The following is a 26,118-nucleotide window of genomic DNA, read 5'->3' on the forward strand; positions in this document are numbered from 1 at the left end:
ATTGATCATCATACCATTCATTGCCTAGTGTCCATCTCACAACATTATTGAGGTCATTTTGCAGTTGCTCACAATCTTGTAACTTATTTACTACTCCATACAGAATAACATCATCTGCAAAAAGCCTGATCTCTGATTCCACTTCTTTACACATATCATTGATATATATGAAAACAAAGGTCCAATAATACTGCCTTGAGGAATTCCCCTCTTAATTATTACAAGCACGGATAAAGCTTCGCCTACTCTAATTCTCTGAGTTCTATTTTCTAGAAACTTAGCCACCCATTCAGTCACTCTTTTGTCAAATCCAATTGCACTCATTTTTGCCAATAGTCTCCCATGATCTACCCTATCAAATGCCTTCGATAGGTCAATCGCGATACAGTCCATTTGACCTCCTGAATCCAGGATATCTTGCTGGAATCCTACAAGTTGAGCTTAAGTGGAATAACCTTTCCTAAACCCAAACTGCCTTCTATCAAACCAATTATTAATTTTGCAAACATGTCTAATATAATCAGAAAGAATGCTTTCCCAAAGCTTAAGTGCAATGCATGTCAGACTGACTGGCCTGTAATTTTCTGCTTTATGTCTGTCACCCTTTCCTACTATAGCAACTCTCCTTTCATTTGGTATAGCTCCTTCATGCAAACAATAATCAAATAAGTACTACAGATTTGGTACTATATCCCAACCCATTGCCATTAGTCTTTAGTATATCCCCCGACACCTTAACAATTCCAGCTGCTTTTCTAGTTTTCAACTTTTGTAGCTTACTGTAAATATCATTGTTCTCATAGGTAAATTTTAATACCTCTTTAGCATTAGTCACCTCCTCTATTTGGACATTATCCTTACAACCAACAATCTTTACATACTGCTGACTGAATACTTCTGCCTTTTGAAGATCCTTGCATACACACTCTCCCCTTGTTCATTAATGATTCCTGGAATGTCCTTCTTAGAACCTGTTTCTGCCTTAAAGTACCTATACATACTCTTCCATTTTTCACTAAAATTTGTATGACTGCCAGTTATGCTTGCCATCATGTTATCCTTAGCTGACTACATTGCTAGATTCAATTTCCTAGTAAGTTCCTTCAATTTCTCCTTACTTCCACAGCCATTTCTAACTCTATTTCTTTCCAACCTGCACCACCTCCTTAGTCTCTTTACTTCTCTGTTATAATATATTGGATCCTTACCATTCCTTATTACCTTTAAAAGTACAAACTTATTTTCACATTCCTCAACAATTGCTTTAAACCCATCCCAGCATCTGTTTACATTTTTATTTACCGTTTTCCACCAATCATAGTTACTTTTTAAAAACTCCCTCATGCCTGTTTTATCAGCTATCTGGTACTGCCTAAGAGTCCTAATTTTAATATCTTCCTTTCTTTCATATTTATTTTTAACTACCACAAAAACAGCTTCGTGATCACTAATACCATCTATTACTTTAGTTTCTCTATAGAGCTCATTTGGTTTTACCAGCACCACATCCAGAATATTCTTCCCTCTAGTTGGTTCCATCACTGTCTGAATCAGATGCCCTTCCCATATTAACTTATTTGCCATTTGTTGGTCATGCTTCCTGTCGTTCGCATTACCTTCCCAATTGACATTTGGTAAATTGAGATCACCCGCTACAATCGCATTCCTTTCCCTATCGTTTCCTACATAGCTGATTATCGTATCAAATAATTCTGAATCAGCATATGCGCTACCCTCTCGCGGTCTGTACACTACAAAGACATCAAGTTGCCTGTTATCTTTAGAGATGAGCCTTACACCTAGAATTTCATGTTTGTCATCTTTAACTTTTTTGTAGCTTACAAATTTTTCTTTCACCAGAATGAATACTCCCCCTCCTATTATTTCTATCCTATCTCCACAATACACACCCCAGTTCCGTGAGAAAATTTCTGCATCCATTACATCATTTCTCAGTCATGATTCAACTCCTATTACAATATCTGGTGAGTGTATATCTATTAGATTACTTAATTCTATTCCTTTCTTTACAATACTTCTACAGTTGAGCACTAACATTTTTATGTCATCCTTACTTGATTTCCAGTTCCCTGTTCCCTTATCATCGCTCCCTAGGCCACCTCGTTTTCCTGAATGTACCTCCCTACAACCCTTCTAAACAAATTTCCTAACTTATATGTATCACTGCAGTTTAAGTGAAGGCCATCTGAGCACAGATTCCTATCTCCTACCCTCCCATTAGGATCTAGAAATCTGTTTCCCTTCAGTTTTGTCGGCCTGGATTATCGAGTAATGCCATTGACATCTTGTAAAATCACAAAATCACACAATCACACAAAACTACACAACACTTGATTCACATGTATTTGCTGTTACAGATCCTCGACATCACGTACTGTATGTAAACGAGTACAAAATAACATTCGGCGGCAACATGGGAAGGTACAAGTGTGGATACTTCTGTATGGATTGTGTGTATTTTTCACACAGAGTACCCTAGACCGGTTTTCGAGTACAGCAAGTAGCCTGGCACGTGATTCAGCCTCCCCTACCTGCCAACCATTTAGGGGAAGTACACTACAACATGTTTTGGCCTGCGATAAGAAACAGGTCAACAACCCCTATACTCTGTTACTGTACCTCCACTACACGAGGACAGAATGACATAACAGGTGTATCCTGCTACGGCCGTTCAAAACACGTTAGGTCCTGAAATATTGGCCCATTTATGGGAAAACTAATAGGACAAGGTCAAAAATACATAGCTTATATTGTGAGATGTAATTTTCTTTGCCGACTAGCAAAATATCTGTACAGATACCCCTAACAACCTGTATACCTGTTCCAGTTTTGTATCCCCAATCTAACATTCAGTTCTCTTGGATATTTCTTACTTACTGACATCAGTTTATTTTGGAAGGACTAATTTTCATACCATTCTCATTGCACCTATTTTCAAGTTTCAAGATATTGGACTGCAGTCTTTCGGCTTGATCTGCCACTAAGACAAAGTCGTCAGCAACGGCTAGAGTGCTTACAACATTTCCACATAATTGAATCCCTCCCTGCCACTTTATACCTTACAGTAGATAATCCATGTAAACTATGAACAACAAAGGTGAAAGATTACAGCCTTGTCTGTCTTGAACCAAGACCTCATTCTACCATCAATTCCCACTGCAGCCCAATTGTCGACATACTTGACTTTGATTGCCTTTAATAATCTGCCCTTAATCCCGTATTCTCCTAGTATGGTGAACATATTTTCCATTGGTACCGTCATATGATTTCTCTAGATATATAAAACATAACTGTTTATTCCTCTCGTAGCATTTTGCAGCTACCTGGCGCATACTGAAAATCGGATTCTGACAGCCCCTCTGTGGTCTGAAACTACACTGGTTTTCATCTAACTTCCTCTCAGCCACTGATTGGATCCTCCCTTCCAAGATGCCAGTCCACACTTTGCCTGGTATCACTGATCAGTGACATACCTCGATAGTTGTTGCAATCCTTCCTGTTCCCTTGTTTATAGGCAAGTACAGTTACTCCTTTTGTCCAATCAGAAGGTATCTTACCAACACTCCATGCTAATCTTATTACTCTATGAAGACATTTCATCCCTTCCTTCTGACTATATTTCACCATTTCAGGTCTGATTAAATCCATTCCTGCTGCTTTATGACAATGGAGTTTATTTACCATCCTTTCCGCATCATCGAGCGTTATTTCACCAATATCATTGTCCTTCTCCCCATGAGCTTGGTGGTTTGTAACATCACCCGGAAGATTCCCTTTTACATTGAGAAGATTTTCAAAATATTCCTTCTACCTGTCCATTGATTCTCTGGGATCTATTATGAGTTCACCTGAATTACCCAAAACACTATTCATTTCGTTTTTCCCTCCCTTCCTAAGATTCTTTTTACTGCCCAGAAAGGTTACTCAGCTACTTGACCTAGCCTTTCCAGGTTAATACCAAAATTTTCTCATGACTTCTTATTGGATCCAACAGCTATTTGTTTCGCTCTGTTTCTTTCATCTACGTACAATTCCCTCTTGCCTACATCAGTCCTGTTAGGAGCTATTTCTGATATGCCTTCTTCTTACGTTCACAAGCTGCTCTCACTTTATCATTCCACTGTGTTGAACAGCATAGATTATTATTTTCATATTCTCCCTGTTTTTCAGCTAGTGTCACATCCATGAGACAGCAGCTACATTATCAGTAGGGTTCGGAAGTTTAAGACCTATATAAGTACAAAATATGCAAGCAAATATGCCCTAAAAACTAGCTAAATATGACATAGAAACCATAAAATATGACCTAAAAAACTATAAAATATGACATGAATTTTTATGATAGGTAGAGTATCACTAACATACAGTAAACATCTTAAGTGCCAAAACTTGATCAGCGATAATACACCAGACACATTTAATCATACAAACTGACAGAGAGCTACAGTACAGTAAAATTTTCAACATTCGTTCAGTATCATAGCCTTGAGATGCAGTTCTTTGCTCGGTTTTCCTAACAGAAAACAAAACAAAAAAACTAAAGTATTAGTATGCTTTATGATATCTGTCGGTGTAAGTTGGAAGACACTGCCTAACAGGAAGTTTATTGAGTTCATAATTGTACATACCTCTTAATCTTTTGATTTGCCAGCATTGCACATCACGACCATGTGCATTCTCAGGCTGTCGAAAAGAAATCTCCTTCGAAGGTTGCTAAGTATTTTTTTGTACTGGGAGAAGCTCCTTTCTACATTACATGGTGTCACAGGAGCGTATTTAAACTTAGTCAGTTCACTGCTGCTTAGCAGCGGGTCGTTTTCGCCTAAACCAGATCCATTACCCTCTAAAATGGCACCCATTCTGCACATTGTTGCATATCCTTCCTTTGCACTAGCATCTTACTAAGTTTGTTCTTCACCACAACTGACACTGTACCTCTTACTTGTTCTACTTTGGATACCATGTCCTTTAATATTCCCAAATTCTCACATAATTCTAAACCAGCAGTTTCTAGACGAGAGATAGTTTTCGATAGATCTCTATAATTTGAAGAAATATATACTAATTGTCCCGACAGATCATGGGAAAACAGTTCCTGTGCAATTTTTATTGACGATGCCTCACTACTGTCAAAAGTAGAAACAATTTCCTGCACAGTCTCGTAGCGAGCACTGGCTGAGGAGGAACAGGAAGCAAAGGAGCGTGATCTTTGAATTTTGCCACCCTCAGTGGGTACCTTCACAAATATTTTCTTGACGTTTGATATTAACCAGTCAACATCAGGAAAATTCTGCCGTATTTCTTCAGCAATTCGGTGCAGTCCGTGAGCAATACACGTTAAATGGACCATTTTTGGGTAAAGTACCTTAAGTCCCCTTGCTGCTTTCACAATGTATGGTGCAGCATCGGATAGTAACAGCAAGATTAGTTGTCGCTTAACTTCACCATCCCACAAAAGCTACATGGCAGTGTCAAAAAGTATTGCAATTGTGGAATGGTTAGCTGCATCTAGAACCTCCAGTTGAAGTAAATATACATCGCCCGGACGATCCATGAGAAGCGTTACATTTATAACATTCGACACATACCTACCACAAACATCCGTACTTTCATCAACGGATACCCAGACGCTATTGTTGCCTACACTAATTTTAATTTTTCAAAGAGCGTCTTCATAACAGGAGGGCAAATAATTTTTTCGCAATGTTGCCTCGTCCGGGATCGACTGTGTTGTGTATTTAGTTAAGAATTTTCAGAAGTGTTCGTTGTTCACTTTGTTAAGCGGAATATTGGTAGATACCAACATTTTGCACAGGTCTTTTGAGAAATCGGAAAGTTTGGTTGACAAAGATTTCGCTGTATCAAACAAAAGAGCCTGCCTGCTCTGTTCAGAAGACTTTCGATTCGCGCAGCTTTTAGCTTAGCCGTAGCGCAGTGCTGTTGCACAATAAATCGCTTTACCGCCGCTACCTTAACTTCACACGCTTTACAAAAAAGAATTGTTCCGTCAGTAATGAACGTCCCTTCACCAAACTCTTTCACATACCTTCTTAACTTTACAGCTTCACTACTTCACTTTCGGCATGACCGAGTTCGATAGCTGCAGTAGCTTAAGTGCAGCCAGTATCCACTAATCAGGAGATAGTGGGTTCGAGCCCCACTGTCGGCAGCCCTGAAGATGGTTTTCTGTGGTTTCCCATTTTCACACCAGGCAAATGCCGGGGCTGTACCTTAATTAAGGCCACGGCTGCTTCCTGCCACTTCCTAGGTCTTTCCTATCCCATCGTCGCCATAAGACCTATCTGTGTCGGTGCGACGTAAAGCAAAAAAAAAAAACTAACTTTCATCATGATGGGGTTCACTGCGGTACTACAAGTGTGACCAATCTGTTGAAATCCGTTGGTAGTGAAAGAGCAAGGGAGCTTTAACTCGACCCTGCAAGGAAGAACTACACTATTCGGAAATCCTGTGTTTGAAACTTGACGCAGATAACACATACCTTGTTAATGACTCCTCAACTTGAACAAAAATGCTGAAATTATAACCAAATATGACCTTGTATCACTAAAATAAGCAAAATATGACCAAAACAATAAAAATAGCTGAAATATGCATTTATAGGCAACATCAAATTGCTTTAAACGTCGTCAGGGACCCGTCGTTCAAACTTATTTTTCAGATTTCGGGTAAAATGTGCTCAGGAAAAAATATGACTTTTCCTCAACATCCAAACCTTAATTATCAGTCATGAGTGAATGCACAGAAAATTTCAGCTGTTCTTCAAATTTCTTGGTGTTACTAAGTACAGTAGATGCCATCTCTGCCAGGTATTCTGATGTGTGTGGATGTCCTGTTGTATCCTCAGTATCTACCAAATAAATATCCCCAGTTGCTATTGTTACTGTTAAGCACACTTACTGGTTCATTGTGGACATTTGACCATTCCTACACAAATAACTGTGTTGTTTTTACCCTTTTCTCCTTCCTAAATATAATATTTAAATAGGACACAATAAAAATATAGTCAATTCCTACTAAATACTTTTAGCAACATTTTTCTGTTAGAAATTTTAAAAAAGCTTGAGCTAAATAAATGATAAAGAAAATTATTGAAGAATTGGATGTTAACTTAAGATTTATTGTGAGAAAACCTAACTAGAAACTAGTAATGCTCAAATAACAAATCAGAATTAAATTAATATTGTACCTTCATTATCATCATTGCCTACTTAGCATTTTAAAATATGATTCTTCATTCTCCTTACTTGGCCTTCTAAGTCATATCCATATTTCTTGCACTTGGCTCTATAGCCTTTTCTACTTTTATTTTGTATCTCGTCAAATGAGAGCCAAACTAAGTTTTTCTCCTACCACTAGTCTTACTGCATTGGTTCAGAATTGGACCACAACACAAATAACAAGGATTTGAACCAGTACAACTAGACACTGGTCTAAAAATGCTCAAGTCCCACTCAGTAAACCTTTGAAATTGGTTAAACAATCATAAATGGTCATTTTTCTTCCAGTAATGGAAAATATTAAAAATAAAAGGAATAAGAAATTTAAAAATGCAGTGGTCTTTTAAAAACGTGATTTAAATCATAGTTCAAACCAGCCAACTCTGGTCTAATGTAACGATTGGATCAAGAACATGGCTGTTTCATTGTTTTCCTAGCCTGTAGTAGTTGAACAGTGTCTCCTTATCTGAGCACAAACATCAACCTTGTTTTGAGACAATGCCAAAAAAAAACACTGTTTGCAGAGGATTTTAGCAATTTGTTTTGTGATATTCTGAATATGTGGGAATCAGACAGTTTTCTTCACTCTTCTTTTCCATGATGGCTGCTTATTTTTCCTTCTGGGATACAGTGCTCTAGAAATTTGTTCTGGGCCGTGAGGTTAGGGGCGCGGGAGCTATGGATGTGCATCCGGGAGATAGTGGGTTCGAACCCCACTGTTGGCAGCCCTGAAGATGATTTTATATGGTTTTCCATATTCACATCAGGCAAATACCGGGGCTGTACCTTAGTTATGTTTGTTATTGTAGCCATTACTCATGGAGGTGACTTACATGATGATTCAGGTGTACTTCAGCCAAGATGAGCGCTGTGAGTACTGAATGTGCATGGGTAAAGCAGTTTGCATGGGTAAGTTTGCAGTAGATAGTATGTTCTAGCAAGTCATTCACTTTCTTCCTTGCTGGAATGCCAAAGAAAGTTAGGCTTCAGCCATCCTCATGACTGATTAAATTGAACATTAATAAATAAATTTATAAAAACTGGAGAAAAGCCATTGTATGAATTGAACATTTCTGAGATAAATTTTGGGAAATTATACATAAAGAAGAGTTACATGAGATAATGAAAATTTGCATTTGTAATATTTATATTCATTCATAGGCTAATATTATGGTGAATTCACCATTGCCAAAAGCATTTTTTATCATCTACCATGTTTCTGTTAAGTTGCTCCTAATGTGGAGAACAGATGCTGTACAATTGCTTTTGTCATTTAGGGGCCATTTGCTTCATTTAAAGGGGATACTCTGTCTGAAGCCGTTGACCTCTTGCAAAACATGGGGTAGGTATGATACTGAGGAAGGATGTATAGGAATTATACTTACAATTTTGGAGAAATGAACAAGTATTTGTTTCCTTGTATACACCCCACAAACTGGAAATGTAGAACACGGCCTAGTAGAAAAGTGTTCAGATTACTACCAAGTATGAATGAGGAGACAGGAGAGCTAAAAAGGGAGATCATAAAGAAAGAACTTGCAGAAATGTTATAGCCATATTTCATGGAACTTTTGGCAGTTATGGAGCAGTGATTGCAAAACTGAAAGTTATTGTTGTGTAATACGCTATGAATCTAACTTCCTAACCTTCATTGTTACATATTTGTTCCATAGTAAATTACATGCTCTCTTGGAGAAAACAATCCCGAGTTGTACTTTCACCTGATTTCCATTCTCCACAATGTCAATATCTTTGTCTCCAATGTCTGTACGATATACTGAAGTATACATATCTAAGATACTTCAATAACTACTCTCAGTGCACTTAACATGAATGCAAGTAAGCTGATTTTTTGTGGTCTTTCTTCTAGGATGCTTCCTTTGTTCTCTGCTTGGATTCTCTGGCATCTGCTGATGGTCTCTATCTTCATGTATCAAAACCGCCTAAAGAAGGAAGTCCGGGATTTCAGTTTTTTAAGGTAAATAATTCTCACATAATTGTGTATCTTCGTCAGACATACATACATACATACATACATACATACATACATACATACATACATACATACATACATACATACATACATACATCTTCATTATGGACTGTTATGCCTTTCTGCGTTTAGTCTGCAACTCTCTGTGAATTTACTAATCGCCGTCCATTTCCTTATATAGGATTGAGGATGAAGAGTCAAAATTATATGGCATAATTTTACAACTGAATACCTTTCCTGGCGCAAACCCCAATTGAGGAGCTAGTAAAGATGAAATGACTGTGAATGGAATTTGATAAAAAGTTGGAAGGAGTCAGTTGTGGCCTTTGAATGAAAACAATCGCAGCATTTACCTTGAAGTGAAAATGGGAAACCACAGGAAACCGTTCTCAGGGCAGTCAGCAGTGTGACTCGAACCTGTTTGTCTCCTGAATGCAGAGCTTGGCTCCATAGCTGTAGTGTGTTAATACGAGCGGCCATTCCACACGGTTCTTTCTACAGTAATTATTGTCTACCTTTAACTTCCATACAATGCTGCACTTCACATAAACATCTTCAGAAACCCATTAGTATTTGAGGTGAGCAAGTCTCCCTTCTAGAAAAGACCTCATTGTTTGGGCTAATCTGCCTTTTATATCTTTCTTTTCTGTCTTCATTGGTTATTTCACTGTCCAGTTAGCAAAATTCATACCGAAGAGATTGGCTGTGCGGTTAGGGTCGCATAGCCATTAGCTTGCATAGTGGGTTTAAATTCCACCATCAGCAACTCTAAGGATGGTTTTCCATGATTTCCCAGTTTTACATCAGGCAAATGCTGGGGATGTACCTTAATTAAGGCCAGCCCTTTCCCATCCTTGCATCACTAAAAACCTTTGATGTACTAGTATGACGTTAAACTACTAGCAATGGGAAAAATCTTATATTCATCTACTTTCCTAAAGCTTCATTTCGTAAACTGATTTATCGCACATCGCCTGGCTTCCTTCAACTACGTTCCATTCAATTTTTATTACCATTTAATATTCCTTCCCCAAAACTCTGTTGGTACGTTATGAATAATTAAAACTATTACCGGTCACAATTTTTATTAGCTGTTTTACTCCAAAACACGTTTCAGAGACTTTGCTCTATCATGTATTGAAATGTTGACATTTAATTGTTGCTGTACTTGATACACAATTGTTTTTGAAGAATATTAATTTAATTTAAGAGTATGGGCTGTGTGTGTGTTATGAACTTATTGCACCAGTTTTGGGTCAATTGTAGGTGTGTGTTGCCTCAGAAATATACAGTTGCTGCTAAAGCTTAATATTGTTTTTAAATATCCATTTTCAGTTTTATCATTGAGCATGTTTTGAGGATCTACTAATTGACATCTATAAATTTCTACAGTTTCTAAAATATTCAGTTTTATCCCTTTTGTATGTGTGTTTTTTGCATACTTCCTGCCCTGTATCATAAACTTTACTTTCATGCTTATGTAGCTGAAGTGCCACCAGGTGTTCAAATCCTCTTCCGATTTGTCCAATGTAAAATCTTTCACAGTTTTTACAGGTGGTTTTATATACACCTGTCTGTTTGAATTTATTGGGTGTGTTGACTGAGTGGTAGAAACTTACGCATGTTGTTTATGGTTGAGAAGCTGAGTATATTTTGTTTCTTGAGAGGGCCAGTGACCTAGATGTTAAGCCCCTTTAAACATAATCATCATCATGTTTCTTGAGGATTCTGGCTATTTGGTATGATGCTTTTCCAATGAATGATATACTGTGATACTGCATGTCTTCTTTTTGGTGTTGTTTAAGATCGTCATTGCTGTTCGATAACTTCTTTAGATCCCCTGCTGACTTGAATTAAAGACCGGTATCATATGCAAAACATTATGATTTCCTTTTCTTGAGCTGTGATTCCTTCTCCAAATGTTTCTTCCTTTTCTTTGCTTCCTGTTCTACATACAAATTAAAATGCAGGGAGATAAACTTAGACCATACCGGACTAGTTTCTGGGCTGTTGCTATTAATTCATATTCCTTAAGTATTACCACTGCAGTTTGATTATTCTGCAGATTGTGGATAACCCTTCTTTCTCTGTACTTGGTAACCCTCAAAATCTTATAAACCATATTCGCCTGCAAAATTTTTGTACTTTTTTTTGGCCAATTTTTTGTTCTACAGTGAAGCTGCATAAATTATCTACACAGACTTTTTCTCAAAAGTTTTAAATTACTCTGAAATTGCAGATAAAATCATCATGATAGCTGTTAAAATACCATTTTGTATGAACATTGGATTTTTTCTAATAGATTAAATAAAAACATTTTTATCCCATGTGTTTACAGTAAGTTATTGGTTTACCATCGCTACAATATTAAATACATAGAAAATAACAGTACGCAAGTTCTCCAATTTATATTACAGTGAAACCTCGGAATGCAAGTTACTTGGTGAGTGTTTTGCAAGACGAGCAAACATGTTAAATAAATTGCAACTTGATAAGTGAGTGAGGTTCCACAATACAAGCGTCACGTGTGCCTACGTTTTCCCCTCCCCTGTTCATTTGCTGAATGGATGAACGAGGTCTTTGGTCCTGTAGTGAAGAAATACCTGTCAGTAAATAATCTGCCACTCCAAGTCTTGCTGGTTATGGTCAATGCTCCTGCTCATCCTCCAGGCCTTGAGGGCTTGAGGACGACTTACTGGAGGAATTCAAGTTCGTTAAGGTTAAGTTCCTCCCATCACTACTCTACTAGTCCAGCCAATGGATCAGCAAGTCATTTTGAACTTCAAGAAGCACTATTTGAGTGATGCTTCGAAGTAACTGAAGAAAGAAACCTTACTCTCTGAGAGTTTGATGGAAATCATTTCCCCATCGTGAACTGCCTGAAGATCATCGATAAAGCCTGGGATGGAGTCACAAAGAGAATTCTCACTTCCGCTTGGGGAAAGCTGTGGCCTGACTGTGTTCTTGGACGTGACTTTGAGGGGATTGTTGGTGATAATGAGCCGCCGATTGTGGATGAAGTTGTGTCCTTAGGGAAGACTATGGGGCTGGAGGTGAGTGATATGGACGTTCAAGAGCTGGTGGATGAACATAGCCAGGAACTGACCACCAACGAACTAATGGACCTGCATCGCAAACAACAGGAGGAGGTTATGGAGATCTCATCCGAGGAAGAGGAGGAGGAAAAGTCAATGGAATTTCTCACTTCAACTGAGATTCGGGAGAAGTGCAAAATGTGGGAAATGGTGCAAAATTTTGTATAAAAACACCACCTGCATAAGGCTGTAGCAGTGCGAGCGATGAATCAGTTCATTGACAATGCAATGTCACATTTTCGTGAAATCCTCAAAAAGAGGCAAAAGCAACAGTCATTGGACAGGTTCCCTGTTTAAGTTACACGAAAAAGAAAACAATTCCAGTGAGCCAACAGATAGCAGTGATTCCGTTCGTGAAATTCGTGCTACACAGTAATTCTTCTCATGTCATCTCTCATCTCCCTCACACCAACAATGATTCTATCGTAAGGAAAAGTGCACTTTAATTTGTTTTACGTTATATTTTGTTTTAGAAATGGTATGCGAATAAATTTTTTTGTGTTGTGGACGAATCATCCGCGTTTCAATTGTTTCTTATGGGAAAACTTGCTTTGATATACAAGCGCTTTGGATTACAAGCATGTTGCCGGAACGAATTATGATTGCAATCCAAGGTTCCACTGTATTTTAGTTTCCCAGTAGTTCTACAGATTTTTAACACTTGTTTTAAGTAGGTGACCAGGCAGAAAAAATAAGCCTAGCATGGTTTCCTCCTCAGTGTTGTTGCTGCCTGCTATGGAATGACCTAAAAATCTGTACACAATAAAGTAGGTAGTATGTTTTTTTTTCTTTTTTTCTTTTCTTTTTGCTAGTTGCTTTACGTCGCATCGCACCGACACAGATAGGTCTTATGGCGACGATGGGACAGGGGAGGGCTAGGAGTGGGAAGGAAGTGGCCGTGGCCTTAATTAAGGTACAGCCCCAGCATTTGCCTGGTGTGAAAATGGGAAACCACGGAAAACCATTTTCAGGGCTGCCGACAGTGGGGTTCGAACCTACTATCTCCCGAATACTGGATACTGGCCGCACTTAAGCGACTGCAGGTATCGAGCTCAGTAGGTAGTATGGTAGTACATGCGTTAATGTCATGAACACTGTAAGAAAATGCAAGCCACATGCTGGTAATAAACAGAGCACTGAACAAACTTGCCCATCTGTATTTCATCATTACTTTCCGACAAAGAATTGTCACGTTCATAAGACTGCGATTCTTTGTCGTTCCATCAGCCGTGATCTTCGAGAACATCCAGCAAGTTGGATATTTCCGTTTTTCTGAAGCTCTTCATAACCATTTCACACATAGTTAAATTCCATCTTCCTACTATCCACTGGGTTATTCATTGTGAAGGAGGTTGTTGAATCATGCCACCTGAAATAAACGTGTGATCACCTGCTACAGTCCACTTTGTATAAAAACGGCGGATATGATCCTTGAAAAGGTTTGTTAATGTTCACATCTAGAGGTGTAGAACTTATGTCAGGCCACCCAGTGCTACTACCATGTCTGTTCTGCCTTTGAGAAGGAAGTCCTTAACGTCTTGCATGAGTTGTTCCCTAAAACAGTCCACTACTAACACGGATGAGATGGTAGGCAAAGTAGAGCACCAGGGCGGCTTTTCCATACAGTTTTTACCCAGTTTTCCATCCTATTGCTGTCTATTGAGCCCTTTTCTTGCCTGCATACATGTATCCCACATGGAAAATGCATTTTGGTGTTGTCTTTCCCATGAAGATGACATACGGTGGAGGTTCTCTTCCACCTGCAGTTATTTGCAAGTGTGACAGTGCATCACTATTCTTCTGCGTCTGATGTCTTGATTAATCCATTTGAAGTTCCTTTCTCTTGCAAAGTTGTATTCCTTGGCATGTCAAAATACACCTGGTGTGCATTGCCAATTTGTGACGATAAATACAAATGGTGTTGCTGCAGCCTAATTACGTAGCGATGAAATTCAATATCTCTTTCCCTGTGATCACTAGACAGCTTTTAAGACACAGGTATTCTTCTTTGCAAGTGTCTATGTGGCCTAGGCGGCAGTGCGCCGGCCTCTTACTGATGGCTTCCATGGTTCAGTTTCCGGTCACTTCATATGGGATTTGTGCTGGACAAAGTGGATGTGGGAGGTTTTTCTGCAGGTACTCTGGTTTTCCCCTGTCATCTTTCATTCCGGCAATACACTCCAATACAATATCATTTCATTTCATCTGTCAGCCATTAATCTTTGCCTCAGAGAAGTGCAACAGACTTTGGCAGCTGGCACAGTCCCTATCCTTGCCGCTAGATGGGGCTTCTTTCATTCATTCCATTCCTGACCCAGTCATATGACTGGAAACAGGCTGTGGATTTTCATTTATGTTCTCCTTTGCAATACAACATAATTTCTCCTCATCCATCTGCAGACCCAGCCACAGCTTGCTTTAACATTTGCTCTTGGTAGGCTACATTTCTCTGTGTTGCAGTTTCACGTGCACAAATTTAAAGTATTTCATGCAATACCCCAATTCCATTTGTTCTTAATCCTTCAAAGTACAGTGAGAGCTCATTATCTCTCATGGGACATTATTCATGCTTTAGACCTCTGAAGGATCGTATACTTTTTTTAGCATTATATGGAGCCTCTTTCTGCTTCCTCCAGTAGCGTCCATGTACCTCTGAGATGGAAAATTTTTGCCCTACAGTGCGGTCGCTATTCTCCTCTGTGTAGTTTATTACTTTAGTTTATATTGAACTGTATAGTTATTATACTTCCCCATGACAGCTGATGAACTGCATTGCGGTACTTAGCACGCAAAAAGACACTTAACTACTGTGTGCTACCTAGTTACGAAAGCTTAAACACACTACTACACAGAATGAATTACAGCATGCATATGTGGTAACTGCCTCTAAGCCTTTCACAAGCCTACTCTAAAATAGAACTACTTTTCATAAAGTGCAGTGGAATGCAGTTTCGCTCAAGGTCAGACTAGACTAACTAGACTATGGCTGGTGGTGATGTCGGAGGGTGACTTCATTGCCTAGCAACACTCTAAGTACAGTTTGAGACAGCGAAAATGGTGCAAGCAGAATAAAAGTCCTAATAATCATTAATCAGATTTGGGGGTTCGAAAATTATGCGCAAGTAAAAATTAGGGCAAATATAGTAGCATAGACCAAATGGCTTTACCCTATCCATAATTGCTGTATATTTGGGCCTGCTTTTACTTTACTAGGTCTTCTACTGTCAGATATGGAATCAGTATTATTTTGAATTTTACTAAATTTTTTCCTAAAACAAGATTCTACTTTCAGCTAATCTTCAAATTGACTTTCAGTTTTTGTCTAAATAATCAATGTGAAAATTTTACATATGCAATATATTAATTTAATGGTGTGGTAGTTTTCATATTTATTAGCTTGTGCTATATTAGATATGAGAGATTTTGAAATAAAAATTCTAAACTATGAATGTCATTAAATTGATTGAAAATAGTTTTTACGTTCTTAAACAACAGTCTAGCATTTGATTCTCGTAAGGGCTTAATCCTTCAAAAGATGTAATTGACTTACCAGTAGTTGAGTAATTTTTAGAAATATCATCAGTACTGCACATTGCAAATGGACCAGGGTTACATGTTAGTTTCTCCATTCTGTGCAACTCTTTTACAGCATTTCTCTTTTGGTACATACAGCAGTAGAAATATTTCGTTTGAATATACCTCCAGGATTTTTTCTTCCACGTGGGTTTCAACAGCAGTTATTGCTGTAAAAATATTTATATTCGACTGATTGTATATGTAGGATCGAAGAATAGTCGGTGTACGTAACGCCTGGTCTAGTGACAATCCAGGAGAGGGTTCAGACAGCTCCAAATGCCTATGGTCAATGCACTTGGGGTGGACAGATAAGCTGCTATGTAAACATACCGAAGTCTGATAGGAAGATATACTGTAGTACTGGTACGTTAAGGAACAATAACACAGACACCTTAAATGCTGTATTGCACAGTTAATATTATACAAAATTTGAGTTACAGAATATTTTTAGCTTCTATGGAGGAAGCGTTTACTTCAAGAAATGGAAAAATTCGTGTAATCGAATTTAGAGTAATAGAGAAATGTAATAGAGAAATGAGTACACATGAAGAATGGAACAGACAGCAGGTAAATTGAAATTATTCCGAGATACTGAAAATTTGAGTGATGGAGGTTCGAGATATCAAGGTTCGACTGTATTACTACTGTTTACAGATATTTTTCACCATTCATTTGTATCTCTATATTATATTGTCTGCAGACTGTAAACTATTTAAGAAGCTCATACCAAACAGATGAACGAAACATGCAAACAACCGGGTGAGTTGGCCGTGCGGTTAGAGGCGCGCGACTGTGACCTTGCATCCGGGAGACAGTGGGTTCGAATCCCACTGTCGGCAGCCCTGAAGATGGTTTTCCTTGGTTTTCCATTTGCACACCAGGAGCTGTACCTTAATTAAGGCTACGGCCGCTTCCTTCCAACTCCTAGGCCTTTCCTTTCCCATCGTCGCCATAAGACCTATCTAGGTCGGTGCGACATAAAGAAAATAGCAAATAGCAACATGCAAACATGTTGATGATCAACCTGTATATACTGGGTAAATTTGAAACATGTTCAGACCTTTCAAAGGGTTCTAGGTGATTCTGAGCAACCTATTTCTTTAGGATCAGTAACAACAGGAAAAAAATGTGTTTGTGTTATGTTTAACAACAGAGTAGGCCTACAAGAGGTTAATATAAGTTATACGAATGTTGTGTTAATGGTGGTACACAGAACTCTGTGAATAAAGTAATGCAGGAGTTAGTGTTTCAGGAAAGCTTCAACTGTAGACTTCAAACTCGCTTCGTTTATGGCACATGGAAGCCATCATTTAAGAAAATTCATCAAATGCAGATGAGCAGCAGTTTCTGCATATGTTTAAACTGTCACACACTGCATAAAACCAAACCCACCCCCTTTCCGCAAAATTAACAAATTGATGACTCCTTATGTATGGTTTGTTACTTGTTCATTTCCATTACCAACAGACCAGTGAGTATTACTTCACTCTAAAGAGTCCAGCTATGTACTCTTCATTTGATTCAGTCAGTGGGAGGATTTTTCATTGTTAAAGAGTGAGCGAGTTAGGTTCGTTCAACTTCCTAACAGAATTATAAGCTATAAATGTCATTTTTGTTCCGTTTTGAAGTGCAATTATAAGAAATAAATTGACAGGAGGGTCCACCTTTTCAATACAATATATCAAGTAAATATTACATCAGTCTTGGGACTAGTTTCAGCCACTTTGTTTACCCGGCTGCCTGCTTCCTCCAGAAAGTCAGTGCTTGTTCTACATCAGACATTAGAGGTGAGTCTGACACGCCCCCTCACACAAGTGATATCAAAATGGTGTCCGGCTAGTGACACCATGGTTAAGTGTATCACAACAAGGAAGCAACAAAATACAATGCCACCAAAAACACAAGAATAAATTTAAAATTAATGTGGAAGAGTGAATATTGAACACAAGGGACCCATTTCCCAAGGAACTAAAAGGGGTGGGATCAACAAGGGAACAAGAACAAGCATCTACAAGAAAAATGTATACACCCTTTTCCAAAAACAACTATACTATAATTAATTCAAAAATTCCAATACAAACTTTTACATCTTTAGCAGCAAATGAGTAGGTGAAATAAATCAATTTTATCTAGTTAGAAGAAATATTTTATGTTTCAAGTGAATAAAAATAAATACATAAATCATACCTATGTTATAATTGTTTATTTTTGAAAAAAAAAAAAAAAGGAAGAGAAATTTGGTTAAATATAGTGCTTTTTAAAATAGAATACCGAGCTCGATAGCTGCAGTCGCTTAAGTGCGGCCAGTATCCAGTATTCGGGAGATAGTACGTTCGAACCCCACTGTCGGCAGTCCTGAAAATGGTTTTCCATGGTTTCCCATTTTCACACCAGGTAAATGCTGGGGCTGTACCTTAATTAAAGCCACGGCCGCTTCCTTCCCACTCCTAGCCCTTCCCTGTCACATCGTCGCCATAAGACCTATCTGTGTTGGTGCGACGTAAAGCAACTAGCAAAAAAAAAAATTAGAATAAATAATTTATAAATCCTAAGGCGAGGTTTTTAACAGAAAAATATACTATCTCTTAATTTAAATAAATAAATAATTTGGGTAAATAGTACAAAATTTAAGAAAATATAAATTTTTTAAAAACGAAATACTAACCCTAGCGACCTAACTAAGAGAGGAGCTCCTTGAATAGACCTACAATGAACCATATTACATGCTATCTACATTTAAAAATAAATAAATTTTCTAAGAACCATTGTTAATGGAGGGTTCCCCGCACCGAACGCATAGCAGAAGAAAAATGCAAATTCGCGTCGCATCAAATCAATTCACAAAGACAAATCTTGACGGAAAATATCAGTCGCATTAGCATACCCCAAAAATAGAACCGTACTGCTTAGTAAAATTAAACACCATCAATATTAAACCACAAACAGAAAGAAACGAGAAATTATCATTCATATGCCGTACACTTCAAGACAGAACCGGTCAGGTAATACAAAATGTTAGTAATCACATACTCAAATACACGCTCCTAAGAGAGCAACAACAATAGAGATCCGTACACAACGGCATCCAGAGGCAGACTCCACACGCGATAAGATAATAATCATAATAATAACAACAATGCAACAGTTACATAACGACCAGGAAAAGATAAGAGCAGATAAACAACAATGGCAGACCAGACACGGTTCGAGGTGATAAGGCGACACAACAATGCAAGAATGACGACACAAACGTTATTAAAGCCTCCATTAACAATGTCCTTACATTCTACGGAAACACTACACGTAAAATGAATAATGCTGAACTTTAAAACCACCAAATAGACCAAAATATAACCATCTACCTTGAATTACTTTTAATAATAATAATAATAATAATATTAATGTTTGGAAAATGAGTATTGACAAAAGAATGCTCGGTGCACAATTCAAAATGTACAGTTACAGGAGAGAAACTAACCCGTATTAATGTAATGAAATTAAATAGAACAAGATGTCACAATAAAATTTAACGTAAAACACCAGCAGAATTTACAAGCACGGGCAGCAATAAATCAAATGAAAAGACCAGCATGAAGGAAATGTCACGAGAAGCACACACACAAATTTTGCAGAAATAAAATAAATAATATGAAAAATAAAATGGGAAATGACCAAAACACACCAAAAGGTCATTGGACATCACAATGCACATACGACGAATCCAAAATACAAGTCCACATGACGAAAATGAACGAACATAAATTACGCTTCGCAAAAATATGAACACCAAACAACGAGCCGCACACATAAATGAAGAAAACTACATTACCAAATAATCCATAATGAATTAAGCAACCGAACAATCACTATCATTCACAAGGCAAACACTACATTTCAAAACTAATACGACACTATATTCATCTTATACACTAATGCTATACATATTATTTACAATTCACAATCCCTGAAAGGGATACAGAATGCCTTTCACCCAATGCCTGAACTAGGCATGTTTAATACTCCAGCTGGCATCAGAGGGCCAGTTATGAGCGTCATTCTCCAGTGAATTCAAATACCAAATACTTGGATGGGTGACCGCTTGGGAACACCACGTGCCGTTGGCTCAATTCCCTTTGCCTCTGTGGATCCGTGGTAGAGTGTCAGCCTCCGGATCCCAAGATAGCGGGTTCAAACCTGGCAGAGGTAGTCAGATTTTTGAAGGGCGGAAAAAAGTCCATTCGACACTCCATGTCGTACGATGTCAGCATGTAAAAGATATCTGGTGATGCATTTGGTATTTACCTGACAAAATTAATTAAATCTCAGCCATAGACGGCCAAGAGAGATCCGGTTTACTCTGTCTGCCATCTAGCGGACCTAGAGTAAAACGGAACGTCGAAATTGATGAGCAAACAGCCAGATGGCATCAAATCGAAATGTCTCCACACGGTAGCTGAGGCCATACAATTATTATTATTACCAGACAGCCATTCCTAAAGCGCCCAGCACACACAGCAGTCTAGCGAGTCACGCGCTATCTGTCTGTCAGCGTTCAAACTCGCCACAAGTTCCACTGCGCGCGCACAGATGGCGTTAACGTACACATTTCGGGCAGTTGAATTCAGTATGTTACCAACATAGAAGTATAAAATGTGCCGTGCATATGGTCGAACAACACATACGAAAAGTCCCAATATATTATGCAGATATACGAAGACGTACACCATCAGATTTCAAGTTTATTTATTAATTATAATGCCTCAAGTCTTATAAATAATTTTTCCGTTTTTAATTTCTTTTCAGTATGTTTATGCATCCTAATTCTGGCCATTATTTCCTGATTTGCTTCTTTGCCTGAGGTCCTAAGTGAAATTGAAGAAATCATATTATGACAAGAAGAATAACCATAATTTTTTTTATTATATGTATTTTAATGTTATAATTCAACGTTATCTTTGTCTGGTATACATATGTTTTAGTTATCACATAATCTGTAATTTTTATTTGGCTGAAGATGGCCACTAAGTGGCTGAAACTAGTCCCAAGACTGTAATATCATTTAATTAATATATTATATTGAAATAATCCCTAACAGAAGTAAACCAAAGAGTGATGTCACACCTTTAACCTTCCATACCTTGCTTCTCCACTTGAATTATTTCCTTGAATCTTGCACATTTTTAGATGAAAAAAGTGATGGTTTATATTCTGAAACAGAAAACTCTGCACTTGAAAATTAAAATTTAGGGCATAATCTTTTGCTTGAACTCTAGATGAAGGCTGTATCAAATTAAGAACTTGTGGCGGCATCAGGAAGAATGAACTCGCCCCACATACAGAACGCACCCTTGTGCACGATGCAACATTGCATTAGGGTATAGCTTGCTAAACTAGCGTCATTCGGCTGCGTGGAGTGAGCATGAGCATCACGCCTGTTTGTGTCATGTTGGTGTAATCAGTGTAACCTATCTCCTCACATGCAAAGGTGTACTAAAACTGTGTGTGGTGTAAATAAATCTTATTATCCATGAGGGCTGGTTTATTTATGAACGATGTGGAGCCGCCTACAACCAAGACTCCATAAATGGTGACCCCGAGTATGGAGAACACGCTCATACCATAACCTATCTTGGACCTCGTGCTTCACCACAGGTCACGGTATGTTACCACACTTTATTTCAAAGAGGCATTAGACTGTTTACTTCATTGGAACTAGCACGTCTTCTGAGTATGAAACCAATTCGACAAACGACAAAAACAGTCGACAGAATCCTAACGGTCGTCGGTGATACTCATCGCTTCAGTCCGCACGCGGCAACTTTATGCCACTTCTCTCTGTTACGCCGCATCTGCTACTCTTCAAGAACGCAACATATCATCTAAAAACTTGTATGTATATAACCTACGTTTTACTTGTTCCGGAATATTGCAAATTATTCACAACATAAATTCGTTGTGAAGTTGTACGAACATCACAAAGAAATGTATAGGCCTACAGTGGACAGTACCTAGCTTTCTAACCATAGTTACAATCTTGGTGTTAAATTGATGTACGTAATCCAGCAATCTTCTGTGCAATTTTCTTTCTCTTTTTGCTAATTAAGGCCTAAGATACAGACTACTCCACAACATAGGCCTACCCTATTTGCTGTTCAAACAAGTAAAATTACTTTAAAATAACCTACTTCTCATGCATTACAACTGCTTGAATTGTTGTACTATATATATATATAAATCGTAATCGTGCCTTTTAGTGGTTTGTAAGTTGTTACATTACAGGTATAACATACAGTTGCATTATATGGACATTCCTCAAGACTTAAAATGGACATTGGAACCCACGGTTTATGCTTAATATTTTCATTTATAACCAAAATCAGTGTGTAACATCTGCAAGATTATTTTGTTCGCTTACAGTTTATATGTTTGTGAATCTCTTATCATATGCTAGGCCTACCTGCATAATATTTAGTTTCCAGCTAACCTATAAGATTGTTTCAAACCATTTGTAAATTTGTGCTTGTGTTGCTCATCCTCACATCTTCATTCACTTACACACACAACTACACATCGTACCTCTGACTACTTCTTTGTCACCTTGTCCGGTATTTTCAGAATTCTTTTTCTCCTTGCCCTTGTGTTCTGTACCCATCTTGATTATGGCGGAGGATCGATTAAAAGCTTTGGAGGAACAAAATAACAACTTGCAGAACCAACTCCAACAACTTATTGCTTTGACGAAGCCTTTGCAAGAGCAGAACGAAGCATTACTAGCCCGGCTCCAGGAGCATGAGTCTACTGGTACCAATGCTACATCTAGCAATGTTGGCCAAGTTGCCAAAATCTCTGCAAAGCTACCACCGCTTTGGTATGACAGACCAACTGTTTGGTTCGCCCAGGTTGAGACTCAATTCAGGCTCGCAGGCATCACGGCCGACCAGACTAAATTTGATAATGTAATTTCACAGCTTGGCACCAAGGTCATAGCCGAGGTAGAAGACATTGTCATTAACCCTCCTACCACAGGACGTTACGAAAAACTAAAATCTGAACTAGTCCGTCGTCTTTCCGTATCCGAAGAGCAACGAGTTCGCCAACTTCTTGGTGACGAAGAACTCGGCGATAGGAAACCATCACAATTTTTACGTCACTTAAAGTCATTAGCCGGTAGCTCACTTCATGACGAAAGTATATTAAAACAACTTTTCATGCGTCGACTACCCCAGCACTTGCAGGCTATATTAGCGGCCCAGTTAATGCCTCTAGCTGATATAGCAGAGCTTGCAGACAAGATCTTGGAACTTTCACCTACTGTCACACCACCATATAGCCACTTGGCCGTACATGCTACAGCTGCGCCGAGTACTTTAGCTGCCCAGATGGAGGAATTGACACGTAAAGTCGATGCCCTGGCCCGTAACCAGCCCTGAGGCAGGAGTCACAGTAAAAGGAGATCTAAAAGCCGTGACCGTTCCCCTACTCCACAGAGCCGGCTTTGTTGGTACCACAAAAAGTTCCAAGATAAAGCTGTAAAATGTACTAGTCCCTGTTCCTGGCAGGCGGAAAACGGAACGAACAGCCAGTGAAGACGGCAACTGTCTGTTCTACATCGGGCCGCCGTCTATTTATTTTTGATCAGAATACCAAAGCAAAATTTCTGATTGACACCGGATCTGACCTTTGCTGTTTCCCGCGTAAGCTTCTGGGAAGCACTTGCAAAGCTTCTGGGTATGAGCTGAGCGCTGCAAACGGTAGTACAATCAGGACATATGGTAGCCTTTCCATGAACCTCAACCTTGGTTTACGTCGTGACTTTCGTTGGCAATTTGTCATTGCTGATGTTAGCACAGCCATCATTGGTTCTGATTTTCTGGCTTACTATAACTTACTTCCTGACTGCCGTAACAGATGCCTCCTCGACGGCACCACCGGCCTACACGTTAAGGCATCTGTAGCTTCTATCGAACAGGCCAGCGTAAAGATTGCTGCAGTATCCACCGACTCACCTTTCAGCATGTTGCTCGCTGAGTTTCAGTCCATTACTTGCCCACCTGGGATCCAACGTGATATTAAACACAATACTGTACATCACATTAGGGCAACCGAAGGCCCACCATTCTCTTGTCGACCTCGTCGTCTAGGACCCCAAAAATTGCAGATAGCGAAGAAAGAATTCGAGGACATGGTAAGGTGTGGTACAGCGAGACCTTCTAATAGTCCCTGGTCCTCACCCTTGCACCTTGCACCTAAGCGGGACAACTCATGGCGTCCATGTGGCGATTACCGGGCATTGAACGCAAGAACAATACCCGACCGCTACCCGGTACGACACATAGGAGATTTTTGCCATAACATTGCTGGGTCAACCATTTTCAGTACATTTGACCTTATCAAGGCCTACCAACAGATTCCAATTCACCCCAGTGACATTTGCAAAACAGCCATAACAACCCCTTTTGGGCTGTTTGAATTTCCCTATATGTCGTTTGGGTTACGAAATGCTGGACAAACTTTCCAGCGTTTCATGGATGAGGTCACTAGAGATTTAAACTTCTGTTTCCCGTATATCGACGATATCCTGGTGTTCTCACGGGATGCTGAAGAGCATATGCACCATCTCCGCATACTTTTCCAGAGATTAGCTGATTACGGTGTAGTCATAAATCCATCCAAGTGCGTATTAGGTGCGAGTGAGGTAACCTTCTTGGGCTATCGGCTCTCAAAGGATGGTACAAAACCTCCACCAGAGAGAATCCAGTCTCTCTTGGAATACCCTCTACCGAAGACTGTCCAGGGCCTCCGCCGGTTCCTGGGCATGGTCAACTTCTACAGACGTTTCCTACCACATGCGGCTGAATTGCAGGCGCCGTTGGTGAACGTCCTAGCCAATTCTAAGCTTAAGGGTTCTAAACCTGTCCCCTGGACTCCAGAATTGCAACGTGCTTTCCACGAATGCAAAGAAAGCCTAGCGCAAACCACTCAACTCGCTCATCCATTACCAGATGCGCCTCTAGGTCTCTTTACCGATGCATCAAATACTCAAGTTGGAGCGTGTTTGCAGCAGAAAGTTGGACACCATTGGCAGCCCCTAGCATTTTTCAGTAAGAAGCTTTCAGCGCGTCAAACAATGTGGCCGGCCTATTACAGGGAACTGTTAGCTGTGTACGAGGCTGTCCAGCATTTCCGCTATATACTGGAAGTACAACACTGCACCATATATACGGACCACAAGCCTCTGCTTTATGCATTTTCTCAACGCAGAGAAAAACTACCCCCAGCCCAACTAAATCAGCTGTCCTTCATATCCCAGTTCACAACTGATATTCACCATATAAAGGGAGCAGATAACGTTGTCGCCGATACAATGTCTCGTGTTGAAGCCATCTCACTAGAAGATGACTACGCTGCGCTAGCTCGATCCCAAGCGGACGATGACGAACTCAAAGCCTTATTGCATGGTGGTATGTCGCTGACATTAGAAAAAGTAACCCTTCCGGGCACCACGACTACCATTGTATGCGATACATCAACAGGAAAACCTCGTCCGTTCCTGACACTTCCTTTTCGACGCAAGTTCTTCGACAAGCTCCATAACTTAAGCCACCCAGGTATTCGAGCCACCTCTCGTCTAGTCTCAGATAGATTTGTTTGGCCATCTATTCAGAAAGACACTCGTGCCTAGACTCGTGCTTGTTTGTCGTGTCAACGCAATAAAGTGACGAGGCATAATATATCTCCTTTGGGGAATTTCGGAGCACCCACAGGCCGTTTCAGCCACATTCACTTGGATATTGTTGGTCCACTGCCTGTCTGCGAAGGCTATAATTATATCCTCACTGCTGTTGACAGATTTACTCGCTGGCCAGAGGCATGGCCGATGCGCAGCATCACTGCTGAAGAAACAGCCGATACGCTAATAAGTGGTTGGATCTCCCGATTCGGTCTCCCAACTCGTATAACTACTGACCAAGGAAGACAATTCGAGTCTACACTCTTTCGCAGACTTATGACACAATTTGGTACAACAAAAATCCGTACAACCAGCTACCACCCATCCGCTAACGGTATGGTGGAGCGTCTTCATAGACAGCTAAAAGCTTCCCTGATGTGTCATAGTGCAACGTGGATAAAAGCCTTACCCCTAGTGTTACTTGGCATGCGTGCGGTTCTAAAGGAAGATCTGAAAGCTTCCCCC

General features: G+C 39.4%; 1 protein-coding gene across 1 annotated transcript in view; it reads left to right on the forward strand.

Annotated features, from left to right (window-relative positions):
- Positions 1 to 26,118, forward strand: part of LOC136864014 (BOS complex subunit ncln) — a 260,068-nt gene that overhangs the window by 131,674 nt on the left and 102,276 nt on the right. The window contains exon 7 of the mRNA XM_067140513.2: positions 9,130 to 9,237. Coding sequence (XP_066996614.2) covers positions 9,130 to 9,237 — 108 coding nt within the window. The remainder of the gene's footprint in view (positions 1 to 9,129; positions 9,238 to 26,118) is intronic.

This window comes from Anabrus simplex, chromosome 2 (assembly GCF_040414725.1).
Source record: "Anabrus simplex isolate iqAnaSimp1 chromosome 2, ASM4041472v1, whole genome shotgun sequence".
Classification (NCBI taxonomy): domain Eukaryota; kingdom Metazoa; phylum Arthropoda; class Insecta; order Orthoptera; family Tettigoniidae; genus Anabrus; species Anabrus simplex.